Source organism: Asterias amurensis, chromosome 1, assembly GCF_032118995.1.
Source record: "Asterias amurensis chromosome 1, ASM3211899v1".
Lineage (NCBI taxonomy): Eukaryota > Metazoa > Echinodermata > Asteroidea > Forcipulatida > Asteriidae > Asterias > Asterias amurensis.
Window position 1 is genome coordinate 36,511,067 of NC_092648.1, and position 14,811 is coordinate 36,525,877.

Below are 14,811 nucleotides of genomic sequence, written 5' to 3' on the forward strand. Positions count from 1 at the left end.
AGCTAAAATTAGAAGCTCAATTTGGTGACTTTACACAAATAATAATTTTACGCTATTTTTACAATGTGATTTACTAATACACCGCCTTATTTCAAATGAAGCGTGTACAAGCTGACTAAATTACAAGCCATTGTAATCCTGTAGTGCATTTTACACCGACAAGAATTTTCTTCAAATATGAATAAGGTTTTGAATATTTTCTTCGTTAGCAAGTTTTATCAAGGCATAATAATCAAAATTGATAAATAGATAAAATCAACTACAAACATATTAACTTTTATTACAGACTTTAAGCAATCATTCTTTATCCTTCCGTTTGCATTACATTTTCTCCTCCACTGCAAGTGATCCCAAATCAAAAAAATAAAAATAGTGATAAGTGAACGGTTTCCCCCAGCAACATGCTACACTCAAATGGATCAGTTGCTTCAAAACAATAAATCATTGTTTTCTACTCGGTGCTATCATTCAGTGTGCACAAAACTTAATCAGTCTAAATATTTTGCAGCGCAAAGCTTCTGGAAAGATCATTCCCTGGTCTGAAAAAAGAAAATTAACCGCAGATTTACTTTGTACCATATCTTTACTGGTTTTGAATTTATTTCCTCCTTCACTGCAGTTAAGAAGAATATAAATAGCAACAAAGGAGCGGTTTTCCTCAATTGAATGCTACATAAAATGAAACTGTGTCTGTAATCTACGCCATTTGAGTGGGAACATTTTCTTGAACGGCTCCGATCTTGGGGGGGGGGGAGGGGGGTGGCGGGGTTAGAGCATCGAATTCAAGTTCTGATGGTTAAATCATCGGAGCGTGGGTTATAACCCTCGCCATGACACTTGCGTCCTTGAGCAAGATGCTGTACTATTATTGCTTCTCTTCACCCAGGGGTATAAATAGGTACATGCGAGAGTAGAGGTTGATATTGTGTTTGAAAATGTACACAACGGCAGCTCAGGGCTGTATACTCACCTGGGAGTTATGAAAGATGAAAGGAATGTTATTGGCCCAATGACCTGGGCACTAATGTAAAGCGCATTGATAGGTTATTATGAACTGCATTATATAATAACTATAAGGTTGTATAGTGCTCTGGGATGGAGATAGATGACCTTGAGGTCAACGTCGATACCCCAAGAGAAGGAGATGGGATTGTACGCTTAAACGTCATGTCGAGGATACTTGCCTCTGATAAAATCTTTCCTTAAATGTTAGACAAATAAACAAACAAAAATTAAACGGAATTGAGATTTCCACTGCACCCCTGTTTTATTCGTGTCCTTTTAGAAATCTTTTTGTGAATACAAAGAGATGTTTATGTTTTGTTCTATGTTCATCATGTGCTGACCAGTTAGTAATGTTTTTGGCTGATCTTGATCATTTATACAATCGTGAAATTAATATTAGTAAAAATAAACGCTGATATAAGGCATGTGAGGAACCTACGATGTGGTAATAATACTAGAAGAATCATAGGTTTATGCAGTTTTTCTCAAGGCACTCACGACACCTTTGGTAATTCTCACTTGGTGTATTTCAACATATGCATAAAATAACAAACCAGTGGAAATTTTAACTCAATTGGCCTTCAAAGTTGCGAGAGAATAATGGAAAAATAAACACCCTTGTCGCACAGCCGAGGTCTCATTCAATTCAAATATTTTATGGAGAATTGACTTCTTTCTCAAAAACTACATTACTTCAGAGGGAGCCGTTTCTCACAATGTTTCATACCATCAACAGCTCTCCATTGCTCGTTACCAAGTAAATTTTTATGTTAACAATTATTTTGAGTAGTTACAGATGGTGTCCAGTGCTTTTAAATGAAACTATTAACTTTTTTTTATTAATGTTTAACGTAACTATGTCTGTGTTTTCATCATGTATACTACCTTATCACTCATGTTCATTTTCTTTTTTATGTTTTTACTTCTTCAGATGAATTTCGGAGCGGGAGGTGAGAGAATTAGTCCATGTGCATCAGATTCAGATCTTCAGTCACATTCTGAAGAACTCATCCGAACGGTAAGTAAACTCAGGTCTAAACCCTGTTTTTCCTCAACCCCTTTTGAATGAATGAATTATTTCTTGGTGTAATTTTTCTATTACACTTGTGAAACAAATTGTGTATTAATGTTGTCACATGTTGGGTTGTTTGATGACATGTTTATTTTTATCGCTACATCTTCTTGTGTTTTATACAGGTTCTTTTTTGGTGGATGTTTACTCAAATTATTTTTGAATTTGTAGAAAATGACTGTGATTCTGCAGCATTAACACACTAGATTCTTGAAGCACTGAAGTTTTATTTGTACACAGTGTTTTATTTTGTCATTATTAACTTAAAAAAAATAAAGTTATAGCATTAGCTTGTCTGATGAAAGTTTGATTATTGTCATTAACTTTTCTAATCACTGTTAATCCTCATTCAGTAAGTGTTGTGAAGGACCTAAACATTTGTACTTTTTTATACTAATTTTGTTTTTTTACCATACACTGGTGTGTGTTGACACTGTATACAGTAATTTCCCCAGTCCTGTGAAAAAAAATCAGAGGCAATTTTTTCCTGATGCAAATTAAACATCTATTACATTTGCATTTTTGTTTTATTTGATTTGAATTTGAATTGGATGTTACTTTATCCATAAACAGCATGCTTTGTGAATGTTTTGTAGTAGATTTATTTAACATAGTTTCCTCACTCTGTGTCTTTCATCTGTCCCAAGCAGTTACAAGCCAGAGGCTGCAGCGTTTTATTTTTTCCCCTCTCGTTTATAAGTTGGATTGAGTTTGCATCTTTCAAACTTGGCACCCACTTAGCACCAAGAATGTCGGCATCATACAAACTCGGCACCGGCCTTTTATTGACTAACAAACTCGGCACCAAGCAAAAAACACCTTGAAGAGTCATGCAGTGGTTAAAATAAAGTAACGTACGTGTAATTATGCAATAAAAAATGGTTTGGTAGTTAGTAGCTTTGTATATCACTAGTTATGGGAGTTGATAAGAATTCCCAACTCTCAAGAAAATCTGGGCCCCCACGGTGTTCAGTCTACAAGTGTTTAAAATGTTGTTAAGGCTGAATGATTACATCCATGTCGGTGAAAGTGCGGCGCCATTTTTTTATGATTTGGGCTTTGAACAATTTTAATAAGGGTTTGTTTAATGGTTTTCAATGGAATTTTGCTTTTTAACAGAGCGTGATTTGCCGAAAGGAGCCGGCCATAAACAGGGACTAATTTACCGACGGTCGCGACAGTTCTGTGCGTGATAGCTTGCGTGCACCAAAGATCATTGGTGCACACAATCCTTTCAGGTTTTTTGTTTCCGTCCCGTGCTATAACGTCACTTCTATTTTCTGGTAAATTTATGATAATTATATTGCAATAATAAATGTTATTACTAATAATTTATAACTTTTTTCTTATAGTCTTTTTTCTTTGTCTTTTTTCTTCCACTCTGTGCTTTTTAACATGTGTTCTGCGTCTCTGATAATTTTGTATGTAAGGGGCGCAATATAAATTTTAAATATAATTATTATTATTATTATTATTATTAACAGCATCAAGCTTTTTATGGGACTGGGGGCCGAACTTTAAAATAAAAATGAGGCACCACGCAGTGTGAAAATTGAACTTTTTCAACTGGGTGCCGAGTTTGTATTTGTTCATGTGCCAAGTTTGTGGGTGCCGAGTTTGCAAGGTGCCGAGGTTATAAGTGCCGAGTTTGCAGGTGCCGAGTTTGCAAGGTGCCGAGTTTGCAGGTGCCGAGTTTGCAAGATGCCGAAGTGACCGGTACCCGTTGGATTGGAATAATCCCATTTCATATCATATTATTTGATATGAGACCCATAGGGTTATTCACTTCCTGTATTCGGAATCGGGGCTGGGGTGGTTTTCCCCGCTGGTTTTTTTTTCCTTTATTTTTAACAAGCCATATAGCTTTATCGTTGGCCATTATCAGAGCGTGCATCTCTGTACAATAGTTGAGTGTGATTTGAACTGCTATGCGAGTGTGGGATTTACTTGGCTGCAGTGGGCTGCAGTTTAGGTTGCCATAGGCCCCATCTCATCATGTATGCATAAATCTGCCATCAATGGAATATTATGATATCATGTGGCCCACATCTTATGCCCTTTTGGGTTGAAAAGTAAACACTAACTGAATTATTATAATAATAACAAAGTTAAATGTAACTCAAATCAACTGGGAGTGTAATCATTCAAAAAGCAATAGCGAAAGCTGAATTAAAGCCATATACACTTTCGGAATAGAAAAATTAATGAAAGTTCACAGATTTACAAATAACTTACAGGGTTTACAGAAAGTAATGGTGAAAGACTTCTCTTGAAATTATATTCCATGAAATGCTTTACTTTTTGAAAAACATTAAAACAAATATCAATTCTCGATATCGAGAATTACAGATTTATTTTAAACACATGTCATGACACGGTGAAACGTGCGGAAACAAGGGTGGGTTTTCCCGTTATTTTCTCCTGACTCCGACGACTGATTGAGCCTCAATTTTTCGCAGGTTTGTTATTTTACACGTGTAGGCGTTTGGACAATACTTTTTACTGAAAGTGCCACAACTTGAATGTTACCCAAGCATTCCTGTTTAGTACATTCAAGTGATACTCAATCAGTGTAGGCCTATCGATTGTTTTCAAAAAGAAAGTTATAGACCAAAACCAAAGCAAGAGATTGCCACTCCCAAACGCACAATGGATAAAAAGACATGTCAATGAGTTGGGTGGAAGCGGGAGAAAAGCATCCTTGCCCTTATTTTGGCTCATTTAAAGATGAACTTGTTAGTAGTTGTCAAACACCAGCAGCCGATTTCACGAAACGCTAGGATTAATCCTATCTCGACTAAGGACAAGTAACCCATCCTAACTTTAGGATGGGTTTGATGCGTCCTAACCTCTTTGGATACAGAACTTAACTCATCCTTAGTCCTAAAGATTAATCCTAAGTTACATGTAGGAAGAGTTTGGTGAAAGCAACTGCTGTATAAAATAAAAAACCTGTGAAAAGTTGAGCTGAATTGGTCACCAAAGTTGCGAGAAGTTAATGTTGCATCTGAATTGTGTACTTTCAGATGTATGAGCTTTCTCAGATTCAAATTTGTTTGTGATTTTCTTTTCCAAAACTGCTTTACTTGGAACGGAGTCATTTCGTATAATCAAAGTGATCAGTTTCCAACTCCAAATTCGAGGAAATTTTGTTTTGTATTAATATTATGGAAACTTTTCAAAAAAATAATGAGTTGGATAAAATTATATTATTTTTTTTTTTTTGAAATTAATCAAGAACATTGGGGAGGACAACCAGGACAATAAAATATTTGCATCCTAAAATTTGGTTTATTTTCTTAATTTTTTAAATTTGTTTAGCTAGTTTTTATTTTATTATACAGGTTGTTCAATATGGCAGGATGCACGTATGACTGACTGCACACTGATTTATCATGCAATAATACCGGTGACAAAGTAAATGCAAATAATTTAAATCGTCTCAAATTACAGGCTGCAATTTAGTCACAGTGTAAAAAAAAAAATAAAAAATCAGCTCCCAGGTAGCGCAGCAAGTTCAAGGACTGTTGTTGTCCGCTCCATGTTGATCAAAACAGCGTTAAATGGGTATTATGCTCGGGTCTGGCCTCGCCGTCAGTTTTGTGTCGAGGCTGCTGCCTGACAATATTCTCCTCTTTTCTTCAATCGGACGAAGTTCAGCCAGTTATTTAATTATTCTGTGAATTATTTCCACCCTTCTTCTCCAAGTATGGATTTTTGAAATATTGTATTTAATGCAGCTTTGAAGAAGAGAGCGTGAGGGTTTTGTTTGTCCATTGCATCGTTTACTGCACCACTGATTGCATTTTTTCCGCCCTCTTCCCTTCCGCCCGCTTGGTCTTGCTTTGTTTCTGTTGTGATATTTTGTTTAAATTAATTTTATTAATTAGTTTGTTTAATAGTTAACTCAATCATATAAATTTTCCTCTCCTTTTATTTTGACGAACATATTGCTATTAGGTGTATAGCAATATCTTTAAACATGCATGAATAAGCAACACAACAAAAAATATTTGTAAAAGATTCAGGTAGACATGGTTAAATGTGCCAGATTTTTTGTTCTGTTAACTCCTCCAAGTTTTGTTCTGTTGTTTTGAATGTTAGCAGAAGGAAATATTACAAAACTTATTTCAAAATGTCATTATTCTATTACAAATGCAGCAACTGTAAAAGCCAAAACCTCAAAAGCTTGTTTGCGATTGTAAAAGGAACAGAGAGCAATTTTAAAATGAAAAGCTATTCATGTGCCCCCCCTCCCCAGATTTCATAAAGCCAGTAAACGCAAACAAATCCTAAGCACAGAATAGTATTGCTTAGCTAAAACTGGTCACAAGCCAACATTGCATTCAGTTTGCATTGTTGTGGCTAATGCCCCACTAAGTTCTTGCTCAGCAAATAAATTTCCCTAGCAGTATTTCTGCTTAACATCTTTATGAAAATTTGGCCCTTATGACGATAAAGAGGAATATAAATTTTGGTTTTTACCCATACACTAATGTGTGATAGCACTGTATATACTCAGTACTTTCCCAAGGCCTGTGAACAAATGGCATATTACTCAGGTGGGATTCGAACCCTTGCAACGACCCTTGCAAAGAGCCAAATCTACAGTCCTCAGCAATCATCTGAACTCATCTCACAACATCCTTGAACGGTCCTCTAGATTCAAACATCCCAATTGGGAACTGTCCTCTAGATTCAGGATTGGTCCGCTAGATTCAAACCTCCCAATCAGGAACAGTCATCTGCATTCAAACATCCCAATCAGGAACGGTCCTCTAGATTCAAACATTCCAATCAGGAATGTTCCTCTAGATTCAAACATCCCAATCAGGAACAGTCCTCTCGATTCAAACATCCCAATCAGGAACGGTCCTCTAGGTTCAAACATCCCAATCAGGAACGATCCTCTAGATTCAAACATCCCAATTAGGAACGGTCCTCTAGATTCAAACATCCCAATTTGGAACGGTCCTCTAGATTCAAACATCCCAATCTGGAACGGTCCTCTAGATTCAAACATCCCAATTAGGAACGGTTCTCTAGATTCAAACATCCCAATCGGGAACGTTCCTCTAGATTCAAACATCCCAATCAGGAATGGTCCTCTAGATTCAAACATCCCAATTAGGAACGGTCCTCTAGATTCAAACATCCCAATCAGGAACGTTCCTCTAGATTCAAACATCCCAATCAGGAACGGTCCTCTAGATTCAAACATCCCAATCAGGAACGGTCCTCTAGATTCAAACATCCTAATCAGGAACGGTCCTCTAGATTCAAACAGAACTCAATATCATGCCTGACTCATGTAAAATCTGCCCTTCATAAGAAAATGAAAAGATTAACACTTAAAAAGCAGTCATAAGAAGGTCTGATTTATCAAAACGATCAACCCCCTTTTCAGAAGTTTCATTGTATGCAAATTGACCCCAGCACAAAATTGTTATTTTGGTTTTTTTAAGGGTCTAGCTTGCCTTGAAATTACAAGCTCCTGTATCTATTTATTATTTTTTTCAATGTTGTTTGTGGTTGGTATACATACATTCTATTTTATTTTATTTTAAAAGTCATGCAGTATTTGTTTGTGCAGCATGTTTTTTTCCCCTACAGGAAATGTGGTTGCTATGACAATAATCCATGACGACACGCGCGTGTCTGGCAGCATTCCAACCGGCACGTCGTCGCAGCTTCCCATGCCTAGCGCCATGTCCTAGTCAGGGGCCAATCCTCTGTGCTGTCCAGGCATGCGTACAAACCGTCCGTTCTCGGCTCACACAACCTTGCATAATACATGAAATCTCCTAGGACATGTTCATTACTATCTTGCCTAAATGCCTTTCCAAATTTGCATTCACTCCTTTGCCGTGTTAAAGAAATAACACAATGGCAGTTGCAGAGGAGTTGCATTTATAAAGCAATTAAAGCTGGGACCTAAGATTTTATTATTTGCTCTTGTTTATATATCAGCTGCACAGCTCATTCTCACTTTTGATGTTATAGAATTGCTGTATTTTTGTTTGCCCCTTCCTTTCTGCGCATGCAAATGCGACAAAAGCGTTTGTCTATTGACAGAACAGCTACTTCCAGATTTGTGTACATACGTGGAGAAGGTCACACAAAGTGATGCTGAGACATTTAAAATGAAAGTGTTTTTAATTTGTGATTTCATTTTCAAGCTTTGCAGTCAGGCTTGTCTGCAGTGCTATAGTTTGATTGACACAAGAACAATTTCTGAAAACAACCTGGTCATTAAATAATTATTTCATGGATGGTTTATTAAAGGAACATGTACCTTAGATCGGTCGAGCTAGTCTTTGAAAAGCGTTTGTAACCGTTTGTTATAAAATGCATATGGTTAGAAAGATGTTTTAAAAGTGGAATACAATGATCCACACCGGTTGCCTCGAAATTGGATGGTTTTCCTTTAACTTTGCGAACGAACACGGACAGCCGTTTATGGGAGTCAAAAATTTGACTCCCATAAAAGGCTAACCGTGTTTGTCGTTGAGGTAAAAGGAAAGCCACACAATTTTGAGTAATACTTGTGTGGATCATTATATTTTACTTTTAAAACATCTTTCTAATCATGTGCATTTTGTAACAAACGGTTACAATTGCTTTTTGAAGACCAACTCGACCGATCCAAGGCAACGTGTTCCTTTAAACTATTTTTCAATTAAATAATTTGTGTATTTTTAATATCGCCTGTGTATATCTCTTTCTTCTGCAAATGATGCATGTGTAATGTGCATGTAAAATCATTGTTGTATCTGTAATGGTAGTAAAGTTGATCATTTCATCCATAGTAACAGATTAGTTAGGACCTGGAAGTATGTTTCACCGTCAGTGTTTGGTTCAATTTCATGGCTCTGCCTACCCTGGAATTCTGCGCTTACTACACATCCAACCACACAGTTAACTGGCACTGTAAGCTCAGAATTCTGCGCTTACTGCGCATCCAACCACACAGTTAACTGGCACTGTAAGCTCAGAATTCTGTGCTAAGCAGAGCCATAAACCTGGACCCTGCTGAGAGATTGTTCAACCCATCTTTTAAAGAACAAAAAAATATGCTGCTTCTAAAATGAATCAATACTCAATGCATTTAAGAAAATGAAAATCTGATTGTCAGAAATATTGCAAGTTCTTTGCTCTGAGAAGAGCAAAGTTGAAGTCTAAGATTTTTAATTCTGCCTTTTGTGGTAATACGGTAGAGTAGCTTTATGCAAAGAAATAATAAATTCTCCTAGTCCGCAACAAGCTGCATGGAAATGTTTTTTCAACTCCACATTTTTCACTGTGGGAAATGAAAAATAGCACACGCAGTGCACACACCATTCCTAAAGTGCCCAACAATGAATGTAACACTACATGCTGTGTCACATTAGTTGCACCTAGACTCATCTCAAAGGTGTTACCAGTGGTACCCGTCATATACGTGTTGATGTGTGTGTATCGTAGCCCCCTCGTTAATCACAGCTACACCGTATAGTGCATGACTTCATTCAAACTTGTCATCAACTCATCACCATTCTGCATCTTGGCATACAATCCTCGTAATTTGCTGAGTTGTCTTGAAGGAGATACTCTTGCCAATAGCATTCTGCACTAATGCGAAATATAGCCAAGTACCCGGATCTCAGATGAAATGGTGAAATTTTACTAAGGCGCGCGTATGTTCAAATTGTACCCGTGACTAACTACACTACTAGTGCAGTTTTGCACGTCGATGACGCAGTGATCGTGTAGGTGGTCTGGTGGTGTGGCATATTTGTCTGACAGCCGGTCATTTGTGCGGGGTGCTATTCCTAACCTGGGCCCAATTTCATAGAGCTGCTAAGCACAAAAATTTGCTTAGCATGACATTTATTCCTTAATAAAAACAGGATTACCAACCAAATTTCCACGTGATTTTCGGGTTAAGCAAACATCAGCTGATACCAGTAACAAACAAAATGGAACCAGTGGAAATTTGGTTGGTAATCCTGTTTTAATCAAGGAAGAAATTTCATGCTAAGCAAATTTTTGTGCTTCGCAGCTCTATGAAATTTTGCCCAGTTTTAAACAAAATAATGGGCCAAAAAGTACAAAAAGAAAAGTATGGCATCCCGGTTCAAAGATATTGACAGAATAGGGAGACTGCCAGCTTGATAGCTCAGTTGGTAGAGCATGGTTAAAACGGAGGTCACATTGAGGTCACAATGCTGCTTCGAACCCTGCTCTAGTCAATTTCACTTTGTTCAATCGGAAAACGAACAATTATGAGTCAGTTTTTTCCTACTCACTTGTACATTAAGCAATTTTCTCAGAATGCGTTTATATAATTTTACAAGATATTATGTAATAGGATTCTTGTTCATACAATGTTGATGAGTATCAAAAAGTATCACAGTTTTATTCTTTGATGCCCATTTTGTTGTTTGTTTGGAGTATTTAATCTGCATGCCTGTGAACTGTAGACCAAACAATTTGTTCACCCCTGCATCAACATGTTTTTCTTCTTCATTTAATAGCATGATTATTCTTACACATTTTTTACAAATAAATTTCACAATTTGATATTTTTATTTGGTTGTTTTATTTTTTTCTCACTTAAATTTTAAACAATATTTTGGTCATTCTTCTGATATGTTTTAAATATTAATTGTTTTTGCAGCAAAAGGTAGTTTGAGCTGTTAACAATTATTATTTGTGTTGCTAATTACTCTAAAATTTCACTTAACAACAAATGAATGGAAAGGGCAGGTCATCCATTCATTGTTGATGTTAAAAATGTTGATAAAAACATAAAATCAATCAAATCAAATTATTTTCAGTGTAAGCCTTTTTCTCATGTTAAAATTGTTTGGGTGGTTTCAGGTACTTAAGACAAATTATAGCCATTAGAAAAACTACCAAGATGACAACTTCAAAAGTGGTACCCTTCATTGTGTTTCCTATCAAATGAAAACAAAAGTTCAATATTTCATGCCAAATAATTGAGGTTCCCCGCAGGTCGTCATTGCCAGTGATGGTCTGATGTACTTTTATTGCATGTTGAGTTTGCACTGGTGGGTTATTGTGGTGACATAACAAACACCAAGCAAAGTCAAAGACTTCTTGAATCGGTGTCAATTGCTCCAAACTCATTTTTATAATCATGGCTTTCTTCTCTCCCATCTCTCTTCCCCTTCTCTCTGATCTTTTGCTCCTGTCACACTCCCCCCCCCCCCCCCCCAACGTCCCTTCCTTAAAAAAATTATCCTTTCCGCTGTTCTTCCCGTTTTCTTCTTTTATGTGACACTTCTTGTCAACAACTCTTCAATTTGTATTTGTGCCCACCGTTTTCTCCCTAATTATTTCCTTGGTTTGTTTTCTTGTGTTTGTTATCGTTGTTTATCTTTTCCTTTTTTCGCTCTTACCACTTTCTTTGTTTTATACATCGTTTTAAACATCTCATTCTTTCCTGGAATTGTCATTTTATGAAATGTTGGTGTTTTTGTAAAAAAAAAAAAAAAAAAAAATAAATTGTGATTGTCAATGACTGTTCTGTTGCCAACTTGTGTTTTGGATTGTTTGGCTATTGTTGTGTTTCTATTCCTAATATATGTTTGTATCGTACCTTGCTTTCTCCCAATCACTCCTTACTGTGGTTTAACCAATATCCCCATTCCTTGTCACACACTCTCATCCTCCTCTACATGTACCCACATCCCAAAATGTCCCCACAATGTACTCCTGTTTGTCCATCATTCTCCCAAACGGCAAACCACCCATTATCCTACCCTGAACCCACCTGATCCTTTTGTCTCCATTATCTTACCTCACCCATATCCCACCTCATCCCACCCCCACCCATTTCTCATGCCAACTCCTTGTTACAGGATGCATCTCATCATGAGCATCTGCACTTTGCATGTTGTTCACCCATCTTGTTCCTCAAGCGCAAGGTAGGCCTGTCTCCTTTTTAATCCCACTGTGGCGCCCTATGGGCAAGCTATTCCCCAATGCTTTGAGAGCTCCTTAAAAGGTCTTGTGCAGCAAGATCTGAACCCTGCTGCAGCCATCTTTTTTTCCTTTCCCCCAAAATGTGATGAAACTGAGGCTGGCATTTAAGCAGACTGATCCCTTTTTATGTGTCAGCACAATTATTCATTGTTTGCATTTAGAGTCAGTTGATCTAAATGAAGATGGCTGCAGCATGCTGGTGACCAGTTGACAATGTATTAATTATATATCATTATTGATGTTTTTCATAAATATATAACTTTAAGCATTTTCACAACAGGGTTTCAAAGGAACACGTTGCCTTGGATCGGTCGAGTAGGGCTTTGGAAAGCGTTTTTAACCGTTTTTAATAAAATGCATATGGGTAAAAAGATGTTGTATAAGTAGAAAACAATGATCCACATAAACACGCCTTGAAATTGCATGGTTTTCCTTTTACCTCGTCGACCAACAAGGTCGGCCATTTGTGGGAGTCAAATTTTTGTTTAGTTCACAAAGTAAAAGGAGAATCACGCAATTTCGAGTCAAATTTGTGTGGATCATTGAATTCTACTTTTAAAACATCTTTCCAACCTTATGCATTTTATAACAAACGGTTATAAACGCTTTTTATAGACCACTCTTCCGATCCAAGGCAACGTGTTCCTTTAATTCTTCATTTGTTCCAGACAGTAATATTTCTTTTCCATAGCCATTCCACTGTATCTTTGAAATCTTTCACTGTTATACATACAATTTTTTTTTTTGGGGGGGAGAAGATTTGAAAGATTATTTGCAACTTGTCCTGAACCAATAGCTTATTTTAGCTATAATGTAGCTTCGTAAGATAGGAAATGTGTGGGACGATGTTTTCGGAGTGATGTTGTTGTCCAAACTACGTTTTCCGTTTGCGGCTATGGCTAGAAGCTTCAACATTTTATCTTAAGCCAGAGCCATAGCCTCTCTTCAGCGACATGATACCAGTCACAGATTGTACATGTTACATGGTATTCTGGCTGGTAACCCTAATCTGGTGAGCACAATTCTTTTGTAATCAGCTACTTTTGGTGCTTACTCAGATCTATGAAATTGGTCTTTGGTCTATTTGATTGTATTACATGTACATGTACCTGAAGTGAACATACAGTTAACTTGGGAAATATGCTTGAAAGAGAGCTTGCAAAATGCTGAGCATGACCGTACTCTGTGTCTTGCTGTGGATGCCATTTGACAAGTGTACCACAAAGTGACATCACTTGGCATGATCATGTATTACCTTTGAATTATACTGCCTGTGAAGCCAAGGACTCTCAGAAAAGGGGAACTTAATCATTGTACAATGCTGTACTAGCAAAGAATCCAATGAAGAGAATACAAGGAAGGAAATTTCAGTTTTAGATGTGGGTGGGAAACCACACAGAATTATTCATGGGAAAACCCACGCAGTTAGTTAAAGACTAAAAACCCAATCTTCAAAGTGCTAGTGCTCCTGGCGTGATTCGAACCGGGGTCCTTGAGGTGGAAGGCGAGGAATAATACCACTACGCCAACCTAATCACTATGGTAAAATGGTATCACGAATTGAGCATTTTGGAGCATTTTCCATGTTTTCAGTGACCAATAAACATGGCTAGAGTCCATGCAAAAAAAGACTGCCATACATGCGTGTCACATGATGAACTTTGTAGATCTAATCCCATGGACCCATCATCAGACTGTACTATAGACTTGATTCAAGTCCCGTTCTCATGTGAGAGGTCCCTAAGCATATCGCGCCAACTACACTTTTAGCAAACAAGCCGTAGATAGCAGTGCATGCTCGCCGTCAAAATGTGGTCACGAGAATGCGGAACTGGTTAGGGAATGGGGAATGCAGAGCATCACAAAATAATACAGGATTTGGACTTGAGTCAAGTCTAACTGTACTAGGAAGTTGCACTCTACACACTGGCCAAACCTCAACGTCATCGCTAAAAGTACTTTGCCATGATAAGTGTATTCACTCTCAATTATATTCTTGGGGTGGTCTCAAATAGAAAATTTGATTGTAACGCAGATTAATGTTCATTAAGACATCAGTAGAACTGCACAACTTCCTGTCCCCAACAATCAAAATGCATAAAAGAGTCAAACTGCATTAGATGAGCAGTATAATCTGAGTATGGCTTTAGTTTATAGCGCGTCACAAAGACACTTGAATAACCCTCACAATAAGCTGCTTAATTAGTTGGAAATAAGGCGCACAAATGATAAGAAGTACATTACAGCTGCTGCAATCACCCCGTCATTGAGGAGTATTATTGCAGATGGCTGGACTTCCGTAAAGCCCCGCCAACTACAAGATATTCAACGGGGTTAGTGTGTGTGCACTTTAGTCTAGTACCTTGTTCAGTCTGATGAGTTTAGTTCATAAAGGCAATGAACTAGTGACCTGATTAGGACGGATTTGGAAAATTACTTTGGGGCCAATTTTGCTGTCATGCACTTGCGCTGCAGAGAGGCTCCTTTCTTGCAGCAGAGCATGCTTGGGATTACACAGCGGTGTTGGGAAAATTCATGGACTTGAGTGCCCTGGATAATTCTTTAAGACCCTTTTTCCCCAAAAGAAGCACCATTTGCAAAATGAAAATGATGTTCCCCCTCTCAAAGGTAACATTCCTGAACCTGAACTAACCGTGAGTGCTTTACGATCACAAAATTTACTACTAAAAACTACTTAAGAGAATGTCATTCCAGATTGATGTGATTCTGTCAAAATTTCCCAA

At 37.4% G+C, this 14,811-nt stretch overlaps 1 protein-coding gene across 4 annotated transcripts in view; it reads left to right on the plus strand.

Moving 5' to 3' along the window:
- LOC139938594 (regulator of G-protein signaling 7-like) overlaps positions 1 to 14,811 on the plus strand; it is a 163,384-nt gene that overhangs the window by 111,099 nt on the left and 37,474 nt on the right. For 3 of the 4 annotated variants that reach the window (XM_071934181.1, XM_071934191.1, XM_071934199.1), the window contains exons 9-10: positions 1,937 to 2,023; positions 11,944 to 12,009. In XM_071934181.1, the coding sequence (XP_071790282.1) occupies positions 1,937 to 2,023; positions 11,944 to 12,009 (153 nt within the window). The remainder of the gene's footprint in view (positions 1 to 1,936; positions 2,024 to 11,943; positions 12,010 to 14,811) is intronic. The other variant, XM_071934205.1, reaches the window with a different exon arrangement.